General features: G+C 45.0%; 1 protein-coding gene across 1 annotated transcript in view; it reads left to right on the forward strand.

The window, feature by feature from the left end:
• map4k5 (mitogen-activated protein kinase kinase kinase kinase 5) overlaps positions 1-16,782 on the forward strand; it is a 110,867-nt gene that overhangs the window by 47,044 nt on the left and 47,041 nt on the right. The window contains exons 16-21 of the mRNA XM_071366817.1: positions 977-1,044; positions 8,489-8,533; positions 8,670-8,712; positions 9,973-10,107; positions 11,038-11,113; positions 16,274-16,362. Coding sequence (XP_071222918.1) covers positions 977-1,044; positions 8,489-8,533; positions 8,670-8,712; positions 9,973-10,107; positions 11,038-11,113; positions 16,274-16,362 — 456 coding nt within the window. The remainder of the gene's footprint in view (positions 1-976; positions 1,045-8,488; positions 8,534-8,669; positions 8,713-9,972; positions 10,108-11,037; positions 11,114-16,273; positions 16,363-16,782) is intronic.

The following is a 16,782-nucleotide window of genomic DNA, read 5'->3' on the forward strand; positions in this document are numbered from 1 at the left end:
GTACCCCCTGTATATAGCCTCCACATTGACTCTGTACTGTAACACCCTGTATATAGCCTCCACATTGACTCTGTACCGGTACCCCCTGTATATAGCCTCCACATTGACTCTGTACCGGTACCCCCTGTATATAGCCTCCACATTGACTCTGTACCGGTACCCCCTGTATATAGCCTCCACATTGACTCTGTACCGGTACCCCCTGTATATAGCCTCCACATTGACTCTGTACCGGTACCCCCTGTATATAGCCTCCACATTGACTCTGTACCGGTACCCCCTGTATATAGCCTCCACATTGACTCTGTACCGTAACACCCTGTATATAGCCTCCACATTGACTCTGTACCGTAATACCCTGTATATAGCCTCCACATTGACTCTGTACCGGTACCCCCTGTATATAGCCTCCACATTGACTCTGGTACCCCCTGTATATAGCCTCCACATTGACTCTGGTACCCCCTGTATATAGCCTCCACATTGACTCTGTACCGGTACCCCCTGTATATAGCCTCCACATTGACTCTGTACCGGTACACCCTGTATATAGCCTCCACATTGACTCTGTACCGGTACCCCCTGTATATAGCCTCCACATTGACTCTGTACCGGTACCCCCTGTATATAGCCTCCACATTGACTCTGTACCGGTACCCCCTGTATATAGCCTCCACATTGACTCTGTACCGGTACCCCCTGTATATAGCCTCCACATTGACTCTGTATCGTAACACCCTGTATATAGTCTCGTTATTGTTATTTTACTGCTGCTCTTTAATTATTTCTTACTGTTTTTAATTTTTATTGTTGTACTTTTCTTAAAACTGCTTTGTTGGTGAAGGGCTTGTATGTAAGCGTTTCACTAACGTCCGTTTTATGTACAAGAGCCTTTGTCAAAGGTAGTTCACTACTATATAGGGTGCCATTTTCTACACTGCCCTGGTGTTATGGAACTAACTGTCTTGTTTGTTAGGATGTGACTAAACAGAGTGACTTCCCCTCCCCCTGGAGCCCATTCGCAGAGGGAGGCATCACGACCAGGTAAGAACCGTGGTAACCGTCGTCATGGGAACGCCTCCGTTATGGCTCCAGGCTTCTGGTTTTTTAGCTGGCTGGGCTGTCTCCTGTCTCGTCTTTTCTGGTCCAATGCGAGTCTGCCATGGGACTACTGAATACCACCGTGGTTAAGCAAAAATGGAATGGCTCCCTCCGCACGTAAAAATATGTCAAATATAGCTAGATAAACCAAAAAAGAGGTAATATGTATATATTTTTTAATGCGGACCCATTACATTTTTGTCTGGTTTTACGCCCCCAACAACACTTTTTAAAGAGAGTGGGATGGTTCCTCTCTATTAGACCATGGGTACACAGGACAGCACGAGAGCCCTGGCGTTAGTAATCAATACCTTTAGTAATCAATTCCTCTGTAAACAATCTACACTGCTCAAGCTTTCTATTTTTCTGTTTTGTCTTTTTATAGGTGTTGAGTAGGTTTTGAACTTTACTGAGTTTTGTTGTGTGAATCATTTTGTGAAACCTCCCTACTTCACCTTGCTGTGAGACAAGCCCACACACTACAGGGATCCGTTCCGCACACTACAGGGATCCGTTCCGCACACTACAGGGATCCGTTCCGCACACTACAGGGATCCGTTCCGCACACTACAGGGATCCGTTCCGCACACTACAGGGATCCGTTCCGCACACTACAGGGATCCGTTCCGCACACTACAGGGATCCGTTCCGCACACTACAGGGATCCGTTCCGCACACTACAGGGATCCGTTCCGCACACTACAGGGATCCGTTCCGCACACTACAGGGATCCGTTCCGCACACTACAGGGATCCGTCCCGCACACTACAGGGATCCGTTCCGCACACTACAGGGATCCGTCCCGCACACTACAGGGATCCGTCCCGCACACTACAGGGATCCGTCCCGCACACTACAGGGATCCGTCCCGCACACTACAGGGATCCGTCCCGCACACTACAGGGATCCGTCCCGCACACTACAGGGATCCGTCCCGCACACTACAGGGATCCGTCCCGCACACTACAGGGATCCGTCCCGCACACTACAGGGATCCGTCCCGCACACTACAGGGATCCGTCCCGCACACTACACTACAGGGATCCGTCCCGCACACTACACTACAGGGATCCGTTCCGCACACTACACTACAGGGATCCGTTCCGCACACTACAGGGATCCATTCCATGGAGGGTCAAGGAGCTGCATGTCTTTACTTCTCCCTTGTACTTGATTGATCAGGGCCTGTATCCAATCAGCTTCTTACAGTAAGAGTGCTCATCTAGGACCAGTTTTCCCCTTTAGATCATAATGAATGAGATTATATGGACAGCGTGGGACCTGATCCTAGATCATAGTGAATGAGATTATATGGACAGCGTGGGACCTGATCCTAGATCATAATGAATGAGATTATATGGACAGCGTGGGACCTGATCCTAGATCATAATGAATGAGATTATATGGACAGCGTGGGACCTGATCCTAGATCATAATGAATGAGATTATATGGACAGCGTGGGACCTGATCCTAGATCATAATGAATGAGATTATATGGACAGCGTGGGACCTGATCCTAGATCATAATGAATGAGATTATATGGACAGCGTGGGACCTGATCCTAGATCATAATGAATGAGATTATATGGACAGCGTGGGACCTGATCCTAGATCATAATGAATGAGATTATATGGACAGCGTGGGACCTGATCCTAGATCATAATGAATGAGATTATATGGACAGCGTGGGACCTGATCCTAGATCATAATGAATGAGATTATATGGACAGCGTGGGACCTGATCCTAGATCATAATGAATGAGATTATATGGACAGCGTGGGACCTGATCCTAGATCATAATGAATGAGATTATATGGACAGCGTGGGACCTGATCCTAGATCATAATGAATGAGATTATATGGACAGCGTGGGACCTGATCCTAGATCATAGTGAATGAGATTATATGGACAGCGTGGGACCTGATCCTAGATCATAATGAATGAGATTATATGGACAGCGTGGGACCTGATCCTAGATCATAATGAATGAGATTATATGGACAGCGTGGGACCTGATCCTAGATCACAATGAATGAGATTATATGGACAGCGTGGGACCTGATCCTAGATCATAGTGAATGAGATTATATGGACAGCGTGGGACCTGATCCTAGATCATAATGAATGAGATTATATGGACAGCGTGGGACCTGATCCTAGATCATAATGAATGAGATTATATGGACAGCGTGGGACCTGATCCTAGATCATAGTGAATGAGATTATATGGACAGCGTGGGACCTGATCCTAGATCATAATGAATGAGATTATATGGACAGCGTGGGACCTGATCCTAGATCATAATGAATGAGATTATATGGACAGCGTGGGACCTGATCCTAGATCACAATGAATGAGATTATATGGACAGCGTGGGACCTGATCATAGTGAATGAGATTATATGGACAGCGTGGGACCTGATCCTAGATCATAATGAATGAGATTATATGGACAGCGTGGGACCTGATCCTAGATCATAATGAATGAGATTATATGGACAGCGTGGGACCTGATCCTAGACCAGCACTCATACACTGAAACGCTTTATGAATACAGGCCCAGGTCACTGATTAGTCCCACTCACCTTGTTATCTAGATCTTAATTGTACCCAAATTGAAAAGAAATGACCAACATATACACTAGATACCTTCATGGAATGAATTTCACACCCCTGGACTAACCTGTTTCAAATCACCTCAGTTTGTGTGGAGCTAGCTTCCTTGTTCTCTTCTCAAAGCATGACCGTTGACCCTACACACCTGTCCCCGTGTAGTCTGGCGTGTTGATCGGCGTTGTACCTCGTTGTGTACGAGCAGCGTCCTTGTTCGTCCATGTGCTTTGACTGTCTTTTTGTTTCTTTTGTTTTTTCTTCTTCCCTTCCTTCTTTTCTGTTGCTCTCTTCTTCGCCTGTCCTTCCAAAGGAGCCTTCTGAAAAGCGTTGAGGACGAGTTGTTCCAACGGTAACACTAACAACACCCTGTTTATGTTTTCCCCGATGGCACCCTATTCCCATATTTAGTGCACTACTTTTGACCAGAGCCAGTATGAACCCAATAGGCCCTGGTCAAAAGTAGTGCACTATATAGGGAATAGGGTGCTTAATGGGGAGGCTACTTGAGTGTCCTGTGGTAGGATGCCATTGACCCACTCCACTCCATTATCTGTTGTGATGGCAGCCTGGCCGATGGTGTTAAAGGCAGCTGCTGTGCTGTGGCCTGGCTGTGTGCCACCCTGCTTCGTTCATACCCATCCTGATGCCCTGCCGTGCTCTAACGTAGCTGTAGAACCAACCAGTCTGTTGTGGACCTGTAAACCCAATCGTTTCAATTCAACAATGGTTTTTGGTAACTTTTTCCACCAACCTAAATATGCTGCACCCGCCCGCGAGTTCTGAAACATTGTCTTGTCTGTCTACTCAATAGAATGTTAAACTAGTTACAGTAGTAGGCTACACACTTAGAACCAACAGGATGTAAACTAGTTACAGTAGTAGGCTACACACTTAGAACCAATATGTTAAACTAGTTACAGTAGTAGGCTACACACTTAGAACCAATATGTTAAACTAGTTAGTGGTAGCCTACACACTTAGAACCAATATGTAAACTAGTTACAGTGGGAGTCTACAGACTTAGAACCAACAGGATGTAAAACTAGTTACAGTGGTAGCCTACACACTTAGAACCAACAGAATGTAAACTAGTTAGTGGTAGCCTACACACTTAGAACCAACAGAATGTAAACTAGTTAGTGGTAGCCTACACACTTAGAACCAACAGAATGTAAACTAGTTAATGGTAGCCTACACACTTAGAACCAACAGAATGTAAACTAGTTAGTGGTAGCCTACACACTTAGAACCAACAGGATGTAAACTAGTTAGTGGTAGCCTACACACTTAGAACCAACAGAATGTAAACTAGTTAATGGTAGCCTACACACTTAGAACCAACAGAATGTAAACTAGTTAGTGGTAGCCTACACACTTAGAACCAACAGAATGTAAACTAGTTAGTGATAGCCTACAGACTTAGAACCAACAGAATGTTAAACTAGTTACAGTAGTAGCCTACACACTTAGAACCAACAGAATGTAAACTAGTTAGTGATAGCCTACAGACTTAGAACCAACAGAATGTTAAACTAGTTACAGTGGTAGCCTACACACTTAGAACCAACAGGATGTAAACTAGTTACAGTGGTAGCCTACACACTTAGAACCAACAGGATGTAAAACTAGTTACAGTGGTAGCCTACACACTTAGAACCAACAGGATGTAAAACTAGTTACAGTGGTAGCCTACACACTTAGAACCAACAGGATGTAAACTAGTTACAGTGGTAGCCTACACACTGAGAACCAACAGGATGTAAACTAGTTAGTAGTAGTCTACACACTTAGAACCAACAGGATGTAAAACTAGTTACACACAAGATCAACTGTCTGTTCATCTGTTAAATTCTACTGTGTTATAAACCGCACTCCCTTTCAGAGTCACAAAATACTTGAACTAGTAGCCGATCTAATAGACCCAGTTTAAATGAGATGCGCATGGTAAGTTGTAGTAGGCTAACGCTTCTTTGGAAATATGAATCCAACATGGCCAGAAAAGATTAGGAATTTCTTATGTTTCTAAAATTAAATATTGATTACTTGAGACGTTAGAAATGACAGCAGGCTATTCAGACGTACAGTCGTTTAAAACATGTTCTGTCTTTAAACTGCACTCCGGTTCGCATAAAGCAAAAATACTTGAAGTAGTTGATCTATTTACTACTGTAAAGTGGGTCCAATTAAATGAGAGATGGCACGTTCTATGCCTGTAGGCTACTTCACCAGTATGAAACCATCACTATCCGAAATGATGAAGAATTTATTCTGCAGTGATCATGGAAATGAAATGGGAACTAGATGCCTAACTAGTTTAGAATGCAAAGATAAAAAATTTAAAAATCACTAACGGCAAATGGAAAAGAGACCTTGGCCTCAGCGTCATTCCCTGTCAAAATAAAGGTGAAAAAATCTATAAAAAATGATTGTATCTTGTTATTACCTGTTTGTTTTTATGAATTAGCTTGTCATACCCAATTGCATAAAATACTAGTCTACTTCCTGCTGCAATGCAATACTTCAACCACTACAAAATACTAGTCTACTTCCTGCTGCAATGCAATACTTCAACCACTACAAAATACTAGTCTACTTCCTGCTGCAATGCAATACTTCAACCACTACAAAATACTAGTCTACTTCCTGCTGCAATGCAATACTTCAACCACTACAAAATACTAGTCTACTTCCTGCTGCAATGCAATACTTCAACCACTACAAACTGTGCGTACGCATGGTCTAAAGTTTGCGGAAAGCTAAGCACATTCTCACGTCAAGTAAAATTTTTATAAATGCCAACTTTTCTGTGAACTGGCGTGCTCATGTTTTGGGGTATATTTTGTACATACGCAACATATATAAATAAGGCCCCAGGCTCCTATTCTCTCTGAGGAACGAGTCATTTACTTCATAAGCATCATCATGGAAACCAGGGTTGGGCTCAATTCCAGTCAGTTCAGGAAGTACACTGACATCCCAATTCTCTTCAATACTTGTAGATTTGGAATTTGGTTTACTTTCTGAATTGACTGGAATTGAAATGGAATTGACCACAACCCTGGTGGTAACATTACACCCCCCCCCCAGCCCTGACCTCACTGTTCCTCTCAGCCCTGACCTCACTGTTCCTCTCAGCCCTGACCTCACTGTTCCTCTCAGCCCTGACCTCACTGTTCCTCTCAGCCCTGACCTCACTGTTCCTCTCAGCCCTGACCTCCCTGTTCCTCTCAGCCCTGACCTCCCTGTTCCTCTCAGCCCTGACCTCACTGTTCCTCTCAGCCCTGACCTCACTGTTCCTCTCAGCCCTGACCTCACTGTTCCTCTCAGCCCTGACCTCACTGTTCCTCTCAGCCCTGACCTCACTGTTCCTCTCAGCCCTGACCTCACTGTTCCTCTCAGCCCTGACCTCACTGTTCCTCTCAGCCCTGACCTCACTGTTCCTCTCAGCCCTGACCTCACTGTTCCTCTCAGCCCTGACCTCACTGTTCCTCTCAGCCCTGACCTCACTGTTCCTCTCAGCCCTGACCTCACTGTTCCTCTCAGCCCTGACCTCCCTGTTCCTCCCCTCTCTGACCTCCCTGTTCCTCCCCTCTGACCTCCCTGTTCCTCCCCTCTCTGACCTCCCTGTTCCTCCCCTCTCTGACCTCACTGTTCCTCTCAGCCCTGACCTCCCTGTTCCTCCCCTCTCTGACCTCCCTGTTCCTCCCCTCTCTGACCTCCCTGTTCCTCCCCTCTCTGACCTCACTGTTCCTCTCAGCCCTGACCTCCCTGTTCCTCTCAGCCCTGACCTCCCTGTTCCTCCCCTCTCTGACCTCCCTGTTCCTCCCCTCTCTGACCTCCCTGTTCCTCCCCTCTCTGACCTCCCTGTTCCTCCCCTCTCTGACCTCCCTGTTCCTCCCCTCTCTGACCTCCCTGTTCCTCCCCTCTCTGACCTCCCTGTTCCTCCCCTCTCTGACCTCCCTGTTCCTCCCCTCTCTGACCTCCCTGTTCCTCCCCTCTCTGACCTCCCTGTTCCTCCCCTCTCTGACCTCCCTGTTCCTCCCCTCTCTGACCTCCCTGTTCCTCCCCCTCTCTGACCTCCCTGTTCCTCCCCCTCTCTGACCTCCCTGTTCCTCCCCTCTCTGACCTCCCTGTTCCTCCCCTCTCTGACCTCCCTGTTCCTCCCCTCTCTGACCTCCCTGTTCCTCCCCTCTCTGACCTCCCTGTTCCTCCCCTCTCTGACCTCCCTGTTCCTCCCCTCTCTGACCTCCCTGTTCCTCCCCCTCTCTGACCTCCCTGTTCCTCCCCTCTCTGACCTCCCTGTTCCTCCCCTCTCTGACCTCCCTGTTCCTCCCCTCTCTGACCTCCCTGTTCCTCCCTGTTCCTCCCCCCTCTGACCTCCCTGTTCCTCCCCTCTCTGACCTCCCTGTTCCTCCCCTCTCTGACCTCCCTGTTCCTCCCCTCTCTGACCTCCCTGTTCCTCCCCTCTCTGACCTCCCTGTTCCTCCCCCTCTCTGACCTCCCTGTTCCTCCCCCTCTCTGACCTCCCTGTTCCTCCCCCTCTCTGACCTCCCTGTTCCTCCCCCTCTCTGACCTCCCTGTTCCTCCCCTCTCTGACCTCCCTGTTCCTCCCCTCTCTGACCTCCCTGTTCCTCCCCCTCTCTGACCTCCCTGTTCCTCCCCCTCTCTGACCTCCCTGTTCCTCCCCCTCTCTGACCTCCCTGTTCCTCCCCCTCTCTGACCTCCCTGTTCCTCCCTCTGATCTGTCATTCTCTCTGTCTTGCCCCAGGGGACATATGGCCCATCTGGAGGACGCCTTTGAAGACGTGGAGCTGTAAGTGCTGCTAACGTACACGCGTATGTGTACGCACACACACACACACACACACACACACACACACACACACACACACACACACACATACACACATATACACCCTGCCTGACTGTCTGGTCTTCTCCAATTCTAGGTCAACCCTCAAGCATGGAATCCCACCACCTCTACCGCCAAAGGTAAATCCTTATTCACTGGATGTACTGGGGTTTCAATATATACTGGGGTTTCAATATATACTGGGGTTTCAATATATACTGGGGTTTCAATATATACTGGGGTTTCAATATATACTGGGGTTTCATACTGGGGTTTCAATATATACTGGGGTTTCAATATATACTGGGGTTTCAATATATACTGGGGTTTCAATATATACTGGGGTTTCAATATATACTGGGGTTTCAATATATACTGGGGTTTCATCATATACTGTGGTTTCATACTGGGGTTTCAATATATACTGGGGTTTCATACTGGGCTTTCATCATATACTGGGGTTTCAGTATATACTGGGGTTTCATACTGGGGTTTCATACTGGGGTTTCAATATATACTGGGGTTTCATCATATACTGTGGTTTCATACTGGGGTTTCAATATATACTGGGCTTTCATCATATACTGGGGTTTCAGTATATACTGGGGTTTCATACTGGGGTTTCATACTGGGGTTTCAATGTATATCGGGGTTTCAATGTATACTGGGGTTTCAATGTATACTGGGGGTTTCAATGTATACTGGGGTTTCAATATATACTGGGGTTTCTACATATACTGGGGTTTCTACATATACTGGGTTTTCTACATATACTGGGGTTTCAATGTATACTGGGGTTTCATACTGGGGTTTCAATATATACTGGGGTTTCATACTGGGGTTTCAACGTATACTGGGGTTTCAATATATACTGGGGTTATAATATATACTGGGGTTTCAATATATACTGGGGTTTCATCATGTACTGGGGTTTCAATATATACTGGGGTTATAATATATACTCGGGTTTCAATATATACTGGGGTTATAATATATACTGGGGTTTCAATATATACTGGGGTTTCAATATATACTGGGGTTTCAATATATACAGGGGTTTCAATATATACTGGGGTTTCAATATATACTGGGGTTTCAATATATACTGGGGTTTCAATTTATACTGGGGTTTCTACATATACTGGGGTTTCTACATATACTGGGGTTTCTACATATACTGGGGTTTCATACTGGGGTTTCAATATATACTGGGGTTTCAATTTATACTGGGGTTTCTACATATACTGGGGTTTCTACATATACTGGGGTTTCAATATATACTGGGGTTTCATCCTGGGGTTTCAATATATACTGGAGTTACATACTGGGGTTTCAACATATACTACTTCCTCAATTCTCCCTCTCCTGTCTTCCTCTCTCTCCACTTCTCACCTCCCCAGCCTCATCTGATCAGTTTGTCAGATGAGCTAGGTCTGAGTGATGAGCGGTGTCTGACGGTGAGAAGGTTCCCGGGCTCAGAGAGCAGCCCAGGCCTGGTCCCTCGGAGACTCAGCACCCCAGAGCAGGGCAACAAGGTATGTGTTTGTTTGATGGCTTTTTCTATTACGCTGGTTGACAATACAGTGCATTTGGAAAGTATTCAGGCCCCTTTATTTTTTTCCATATTTTGTTACGTTAGACTTATTCTAAAATGTATTTGTTTTTTTTCCCTCGTCAATCTACACACACTACCCCATAATGACAAAGCAACAAAAAAAAAGATTTTTTTGCAAATGTATAAAAAAAAACATATTTACATAAGTATTCAGACCCTTTACTCAGTACTCCCTGACCAAGGCCCTTCTCCCACGATTTCTCAGTTTGGCCGGGCGGCCAGCTCTATGAAGAGTCTTGGTGGTTCCAAACTTCTTCCATTTAATAAATGATGGAGGCCACTGTGTTCTTGAGAACCTTCAATGCTGCAGAAATGTTTTGGTACCTTTCTCCAGATCTGTGCGCCGGCACAATCCTGTCTCGGAGCTCTACAGACAATACCTTTGACCTCATGGCTTGGTTTTTGCTCTGACATGCACTGTCACCTGTGGGACCTTATATAGACAGGTGTGTGCCTTTCCAAATCATGTCCAATCAATTGAATTTACCATAAGTGGACTCCAATCAAGTTGTAGAAACATCTCAAGGATGATCAATGGAAACAGGATGCACCTGAACTCAATTTAGAGTCTCATAGCAAAGGGCCTGAATACTTTGTTTGTAATAGATTTGGTAAAATTAAAATTAAAAAAATCCTTATTATCCTTATCCTTATTGTGTGTTGATTGAGAATTTTTTGGGGTATTTAATCCATTTTAGAATAAGGCTGTAACGTAACAAAATGTGGAATAAGTCAAGGGGTCTGAATACTTTCCCGAATGCACTGTATATGATATTCTGTGTTTCAATGATGTTGTGTTGCCTAAAATGCTACACCAATTTGAGTTAATTAAAGTTATTGTAATTGTTAGGTGGAGCACCCCTCTCCTGACTACCTGTCAGCCAGCGTCAGTAGTCCTGGTATACTGTCCACAGCCTCGGACCCTGGTGAGTTAAAACACACAGATCTTTACACCCGTACCCGTGTACAGGTTGAAAATGGCAGATTTTTGTTGTACTAATAGGCACGTGAATTGGAAACACAGTGGCTGTACAGTGTGTGTGCTATACGTGACTTCAGAGAGGTCTCCGCTTCACAGCGCCGTATGGGTTTTGACTGGCGGGCGTTGTGTGCTTCATCGCCGCACTCCCACTAATTGGCCAACTTTTTTCTTTTTTTCTTGAGTGAGGTGGAAATGCTATAAATTAAAGAGGACTCTCGATGTATTCTGAAAGATGAGACGTTGAGGATTACAATAAATACCGTTTTGACGTCGTACAAGCCCGCCAAATGTGCCCTTCGCATTTCCATATCGTTAAACTTATGTCATATAGTGTCAAAGTGTATTATCACTGCTTGATGTACACTTACAAGATGACATGGCGGCGTACCCTGGGTCATTCTGAATAGAAATGAGCCTTTTTTGTGATATTGTGAAGAAATTCGTCAGGGAACAAAAGCATCCCAATGCACTCGTGGCTCTATTCTACGCTCACCTTAAGATCTGTTTCTCTGAATTGACTTTGTTGAAAGCCTAAAACTGTAAGATCGTATTTTTGTAACTTAGCAAATCATGTTGGCAATAGAATACGCTTTGAAATGATGCCCACCAGACCCAGATAGTGATTTATAATGGGCAGAGTTTGGAATGCATAAACAACAACAGTAACTGTTGGCAGGGATGCAGGGCTGTGTTCAAAACAACTACGAGTCTGCTTGCTCTAGCTCCTCAAAAGCGAAGCTAGGAGAGCTTAAAATAGCACCTTTTTTATAGTTGAAGTCATAAAAGTGTATTGAAATTACGATGGAACTGTGCACGCTTTTTGGAGAGGTGTGTGTGTGTGTGTGGCCACTTGGAGATGCCAGTTAGACCTCTCACTTGTCTTTAGTTTGTCTTATGTTGCACCTACCCCAAATTTACCATGAATAGTATCATGTTACCCAATGTATCGAGAGTGTTTTCAGATTTAATTATCAACAAATGCGGCAAAGTATTGTAAAAGTATTGTAAAAGTACAGTAAAGGTACAGTAAAAGTTTAAATGCACATAAAATCAAGGGTGTCAGATTGGTAAAATAATTTTCCCATAATCTCCAAACTGTTTTCTTTTTAATTGATACCTTGCATTTCATATTTCTTCTGTAAGAAAAGCATGTATATTTAGCCCTATCCAAATAGATAAATTCCCATGCGTTTAAGGGTTAAATTGATTAAGGTTAGCATACTCTTCTCTAAATGAGAAAAACTCTCTTCTCTTCCAAGCTATCAGTTATTCAAACAACGTATTCGTCAGTAATTCAAACATATACAAAGGTAAGAAGTTGTGTCTAACTGTGCTTGTAGTGTACTGTAGATATATTCACTGGACAGTTTATTAGGTACACCCATCTAGTGTCCGGGTCGGACCCCGCTTTGCCTCCAGAACAGCCTGAATTCTTCCACAGGGATGTTGGTCCATGCTTAAGCCTAAGCTGTGCCAGGACAACATTCCCCCACACAACAGCCACCAGCCTGTACCGTTCCCAAGTACAGGTGTGCCAAGCTTATACCCAAGAACACTCGAGGCTGTAATCGCTGCCAAAGGTGCTTCAACAAAGTACTGAGTAAAAGGTTCCGAATACTTATGTGATAGTGTGTTCTTTTTTATACATTTTCAGAAAAATAGGTATTGTGTGTAGATTGAAAGATTAAAAACAATTTGGTTCATTTAAGAATAAGGCTGTAACATAACAAAATGTGGAAAAATTCAAGGTCTGAATTCTTACCGAATGCGCATAAAGAGATAGAGATAGATAGACCTATATATATATACAGATAGATAGACCTATATATACAGTGGGGAGAACAAGTATTTGATACACTGCCGATTTTGCAGGTTTTCCTACTTACAAAGCATGTAGAGGTCTGTAATTTCTATCATAGGTACACTTCAACTGTGAGAGACGGAATAAAAAAGAAAAAAAAGAAAATCACATTGTATGATTTTTAAGTAATTCATTTGCATTTTATTGCATGACATAAGTATTTGATACATCAGAAAAGCAGAACTTAATATTTGGTACAGAAACCTTTGTTTGCAATTAGAGATCATACGTTTCCTGTAGTTCTTGACCAGGTTTGCACACACTGCAGCAGGGATTTTGGCCCACTCCTCCATACAGACCTTCTCTAGATCCTTCAGGTTTCGGGGCTGTCGCTGGGCAATACGGACTTTCAGCTCCCTCCAAAGATTTTCTATTGGGTTCAGGTCTGGGGACTGGCTAGGCCACTCCAGGACCTTGAGATGCTTCTTACGGAGCCACTCCTTAGTTGCCCTGGCTGTGTGTTTCGGGTCGTTGTCATGCTGGAAGACCCAGCCACGACCCATCTTCAATGCTCTTACTGAGGGAAGGAGGTTGTTGGCCAAGATCTCGCGATACATGGCCCCATCCATCCTCCCCTCAATACGGTGCAGTCGTCCTGTCCCCTTTGCAGAAAAGCATCCCCAAAGAATGATGTTTCCACCTCCATGCTTCACGGTTGGGATGGTGTTCTTGAGGTTGTACTCATCCTTCTTCTTCCTCCAAACACGGCGAGTGGAGTTTAGACCAAAAAGCTCTATTTGTGTCTCATCACACCACATGACCTTCTCCCATTTCTCCTCTGGATCATCCAGATGGTCATTGGCATACTTCAGATGGGCCTGGACATGCGCTTGCTTGAGCAGGGGGACCTTGCGTCCGCTGCAGGATTTTAATCCATGACGGCGTAGTGTGTTACTAATGGTTTTCTTTGAGACTGTGGTCCCAGCTCTCTTCAGGTCATTGACCAGGTCCTGCCGTGTAGTTCTGGGCTGATCCCTCACCTTCCTCATGATCATTGATGCCCCACGAGGTGAGATCTTGCATTGAGCCCCAGACCGAGGGTGATTGACCGTCATCTTGAACTTCTTCCATTTTCTAATAATTGCGCCAACAGTTGTTGCCTTCTCACCAAGCTGCTTGCCTATTGTCCTGTAACCCATCCCAGCCTTGTGCAGGTCTACAATTTTAGCCCTGATGTCCTTACACAGCTCTCTGGTCTTGGCCATTGTGGAGAGGTTGGAGTCTGTTTGATTGAGTGTGTGGACAGGTGTCTTTTATACAGGTAACGAGTTCAAACAGGTGCAGTTAATACAGGTAATGAGTGGAGAACAGGAGGGCTTCTTAAAGTAAAACAAACAGGTCTGTGAGAGACGGAATTCTTACTGGTTGGTAGGTGATCAAATACCTATGTCATGCAATAAAATTCAAATTAATTACTTAAAAATCATACAATGTGATTTTCTGGATTTTTGTTTTAGATTCCGTCTCTCACAGTTGAAGTGTACCTATGATAAAAATTACAGACCTCTACATGCTTTGTAAGTAGGAAAACCTGCAAAATCGGCAGTGTATCAAATACTTGTTCTCCCCACTGTATATACACTGCTCAAAAAAATAAAGGGAACACTAAAATAACACATCCTAGATCTGAATGAATGAACTATTCTTATTAAATACTTTTTTCTTTAAATAGTTGAATGTGCTGACAACAAAATCACACAAAAATGATCAATGGAAATCAAATTTATCAACCCATGGAGGTCTGGATTTGGAGTCACACTCAAAATTAAAGTGGAAAACCACACTACAGGCTGATCCAACTTTGATGTAATGTCCTTAAAACAAGTCAAAATGAGGCTCAGTAGTGTGTGTGGCCTCCACGTGCCTGTATGACCTCCCTACAACGCCTGGGCATGCTCCTGATGAGGTGGCGGATGGTCTCCTGAGGGATCTCCTCCCAGACCTGGACTAAAGCATCCGCCAACTCCTGGACAGTCTGTGGTGCAACGTGGTGTTGGTGGATGGAGCGAGACATGATGTCCCAGATGTGCTCAATTGGATTCAGGTCTGGGGAACGGGCGGGCCAGTCCATAGCATCAATGCCTTCCTCTTGCAGGAACTGCTGACACACGAGGTCTAGCATTGTCTTGCATTAGGAGGAACCCAGGGCCAACCGCACCAGCACATGGTCTCACAAGGGGTCTGAGGATCTCATCTCGGTACCTAATGGCAGTCAGGCTACCTCTGGCGAGCACATGGAGGGCTGTGCGGCCCCTCAAAGAAATGCCACCCCACACCATGACTGACCCACCGCCAAACCGGTCATGCTGGAGGATGTTGCAGGCAGCAGAACGTTCTCCACGGCGTCTCCAGACTCTGTCACGTCTGTCACATGTGCTCATGTGCTCAGTGTGAACCTGCTTTCATCTGTGAAGAGCACAGGGCGCCAGTGGCGAATTTGCCAATCTTGGTGTTCTCTGGCAAATGCCAAACGTCCTGCACGGTGTTGGGCTGTAAGCACAACCCCCACGTTTGAGCAGACACATGCACATTTGTCGCCTGCTGGAGGTCATTTTGCAGGGCTCTGGCAGTGCTCCTCCTGCTGCTCCTTGCACAAAGGCGGAGGTAGCGGTCCTGCTGCTGGGTTGTTGCCCTCCTACGGCCTCCTCCACGTCTCCTGATGTACTGGCCTGTCTCCTGGTAGCGCCTCCATGCTCTGGACACTACGCTGACAGACACAGCAAACCTTCTTGCCACAGCTCGCATTGATGTGCCATCCTGGATGAGCTGCACTACCTGAGCCACTTGTGTGGGTTGTAGACTCCGTCTCATGCTACCACTAGAGTGAAAGCACCGCCAGCATTCAAAAGTGACCAAAACATCAGCAAGAAAGCATAGGAACTGAGAAGCGGTCTGTGGTCACCACCTGCAGAACCACTCCTTTATTGGGGGTGTCTTGCTAATTGCCTATAATTTCCACCTGTTGTCTATTCATTTGCACAACAGCATGTGAAATTTATTGTCAATCAGTGTTGCTTCCTAAGTGGACAGTTTGATTTCACAGAAGTGTGATTGACTTGGAGTTACATTGTGTTGTTTAAGTGTTCCCTTTATTATTTTGAGCAATGTGTGTGTATATATATATATATACATATGAGCGATAGATAGACCTATATCTATCTATCTTGCCACTCACCCCCTGCGGAACCCCTGTGCTAAATTACTAGAATATCAAATGTACAAGTAACTCGTCTCTGTCCCCAGAACATGAAGACTGTGATGGAGATGTGAACGGGGACAGTCCCAAGACTCCTCCCAGCCGACCACAGAGGAAGGAGAAGAAAGACTACCCTGTGAGGCTATTTATCTATGTGATTGTATTTGGTATGTGACTATGTAGAGCAATCCGAAATATGTCACAGTCATATAATCTCAGGTAACATATATAGTTATTTATTTATTTTATACAAACAAAATAGGCAGTCTAGAAAATTTCATGTCAGATCTCTCCATATCCCCCATCTTGAGTTTGAAGTGGTTTGAGTAGAATGGAAGTTATGAAGAAACCACCAAGTTCAGAACGTGTTCAGACCACTTGACTTTTTCCAGATGCTGTTACGTTACAGCCTTATTCTAAAATAGATTTTTTTTAAATTATCCTCATTAGCAGTGATTACATTCTCGAGTCTTCTTGGGTTTGACGCTTGGCACACCTGTATTTGGGGAGTTTCTCCCATTCTTCTCTGCAGATCCTCTCAAGCTCTGTCAGGTTG

Source organism: Salvelinus alpinus, chromosome 25 (assembly GCF_045679555.1).
Source record: "Salvelinus alpinus chromosome 25, SLU_Salpinus.1, whole genome shotgun sequence".
Classification (NCBI taxonomy): Eukaryota; Metazoa; Chordata; class Actinopteri; order Salmoniformes; family Salmonidae; genus Salvelinus; species Salvelinus alpinus.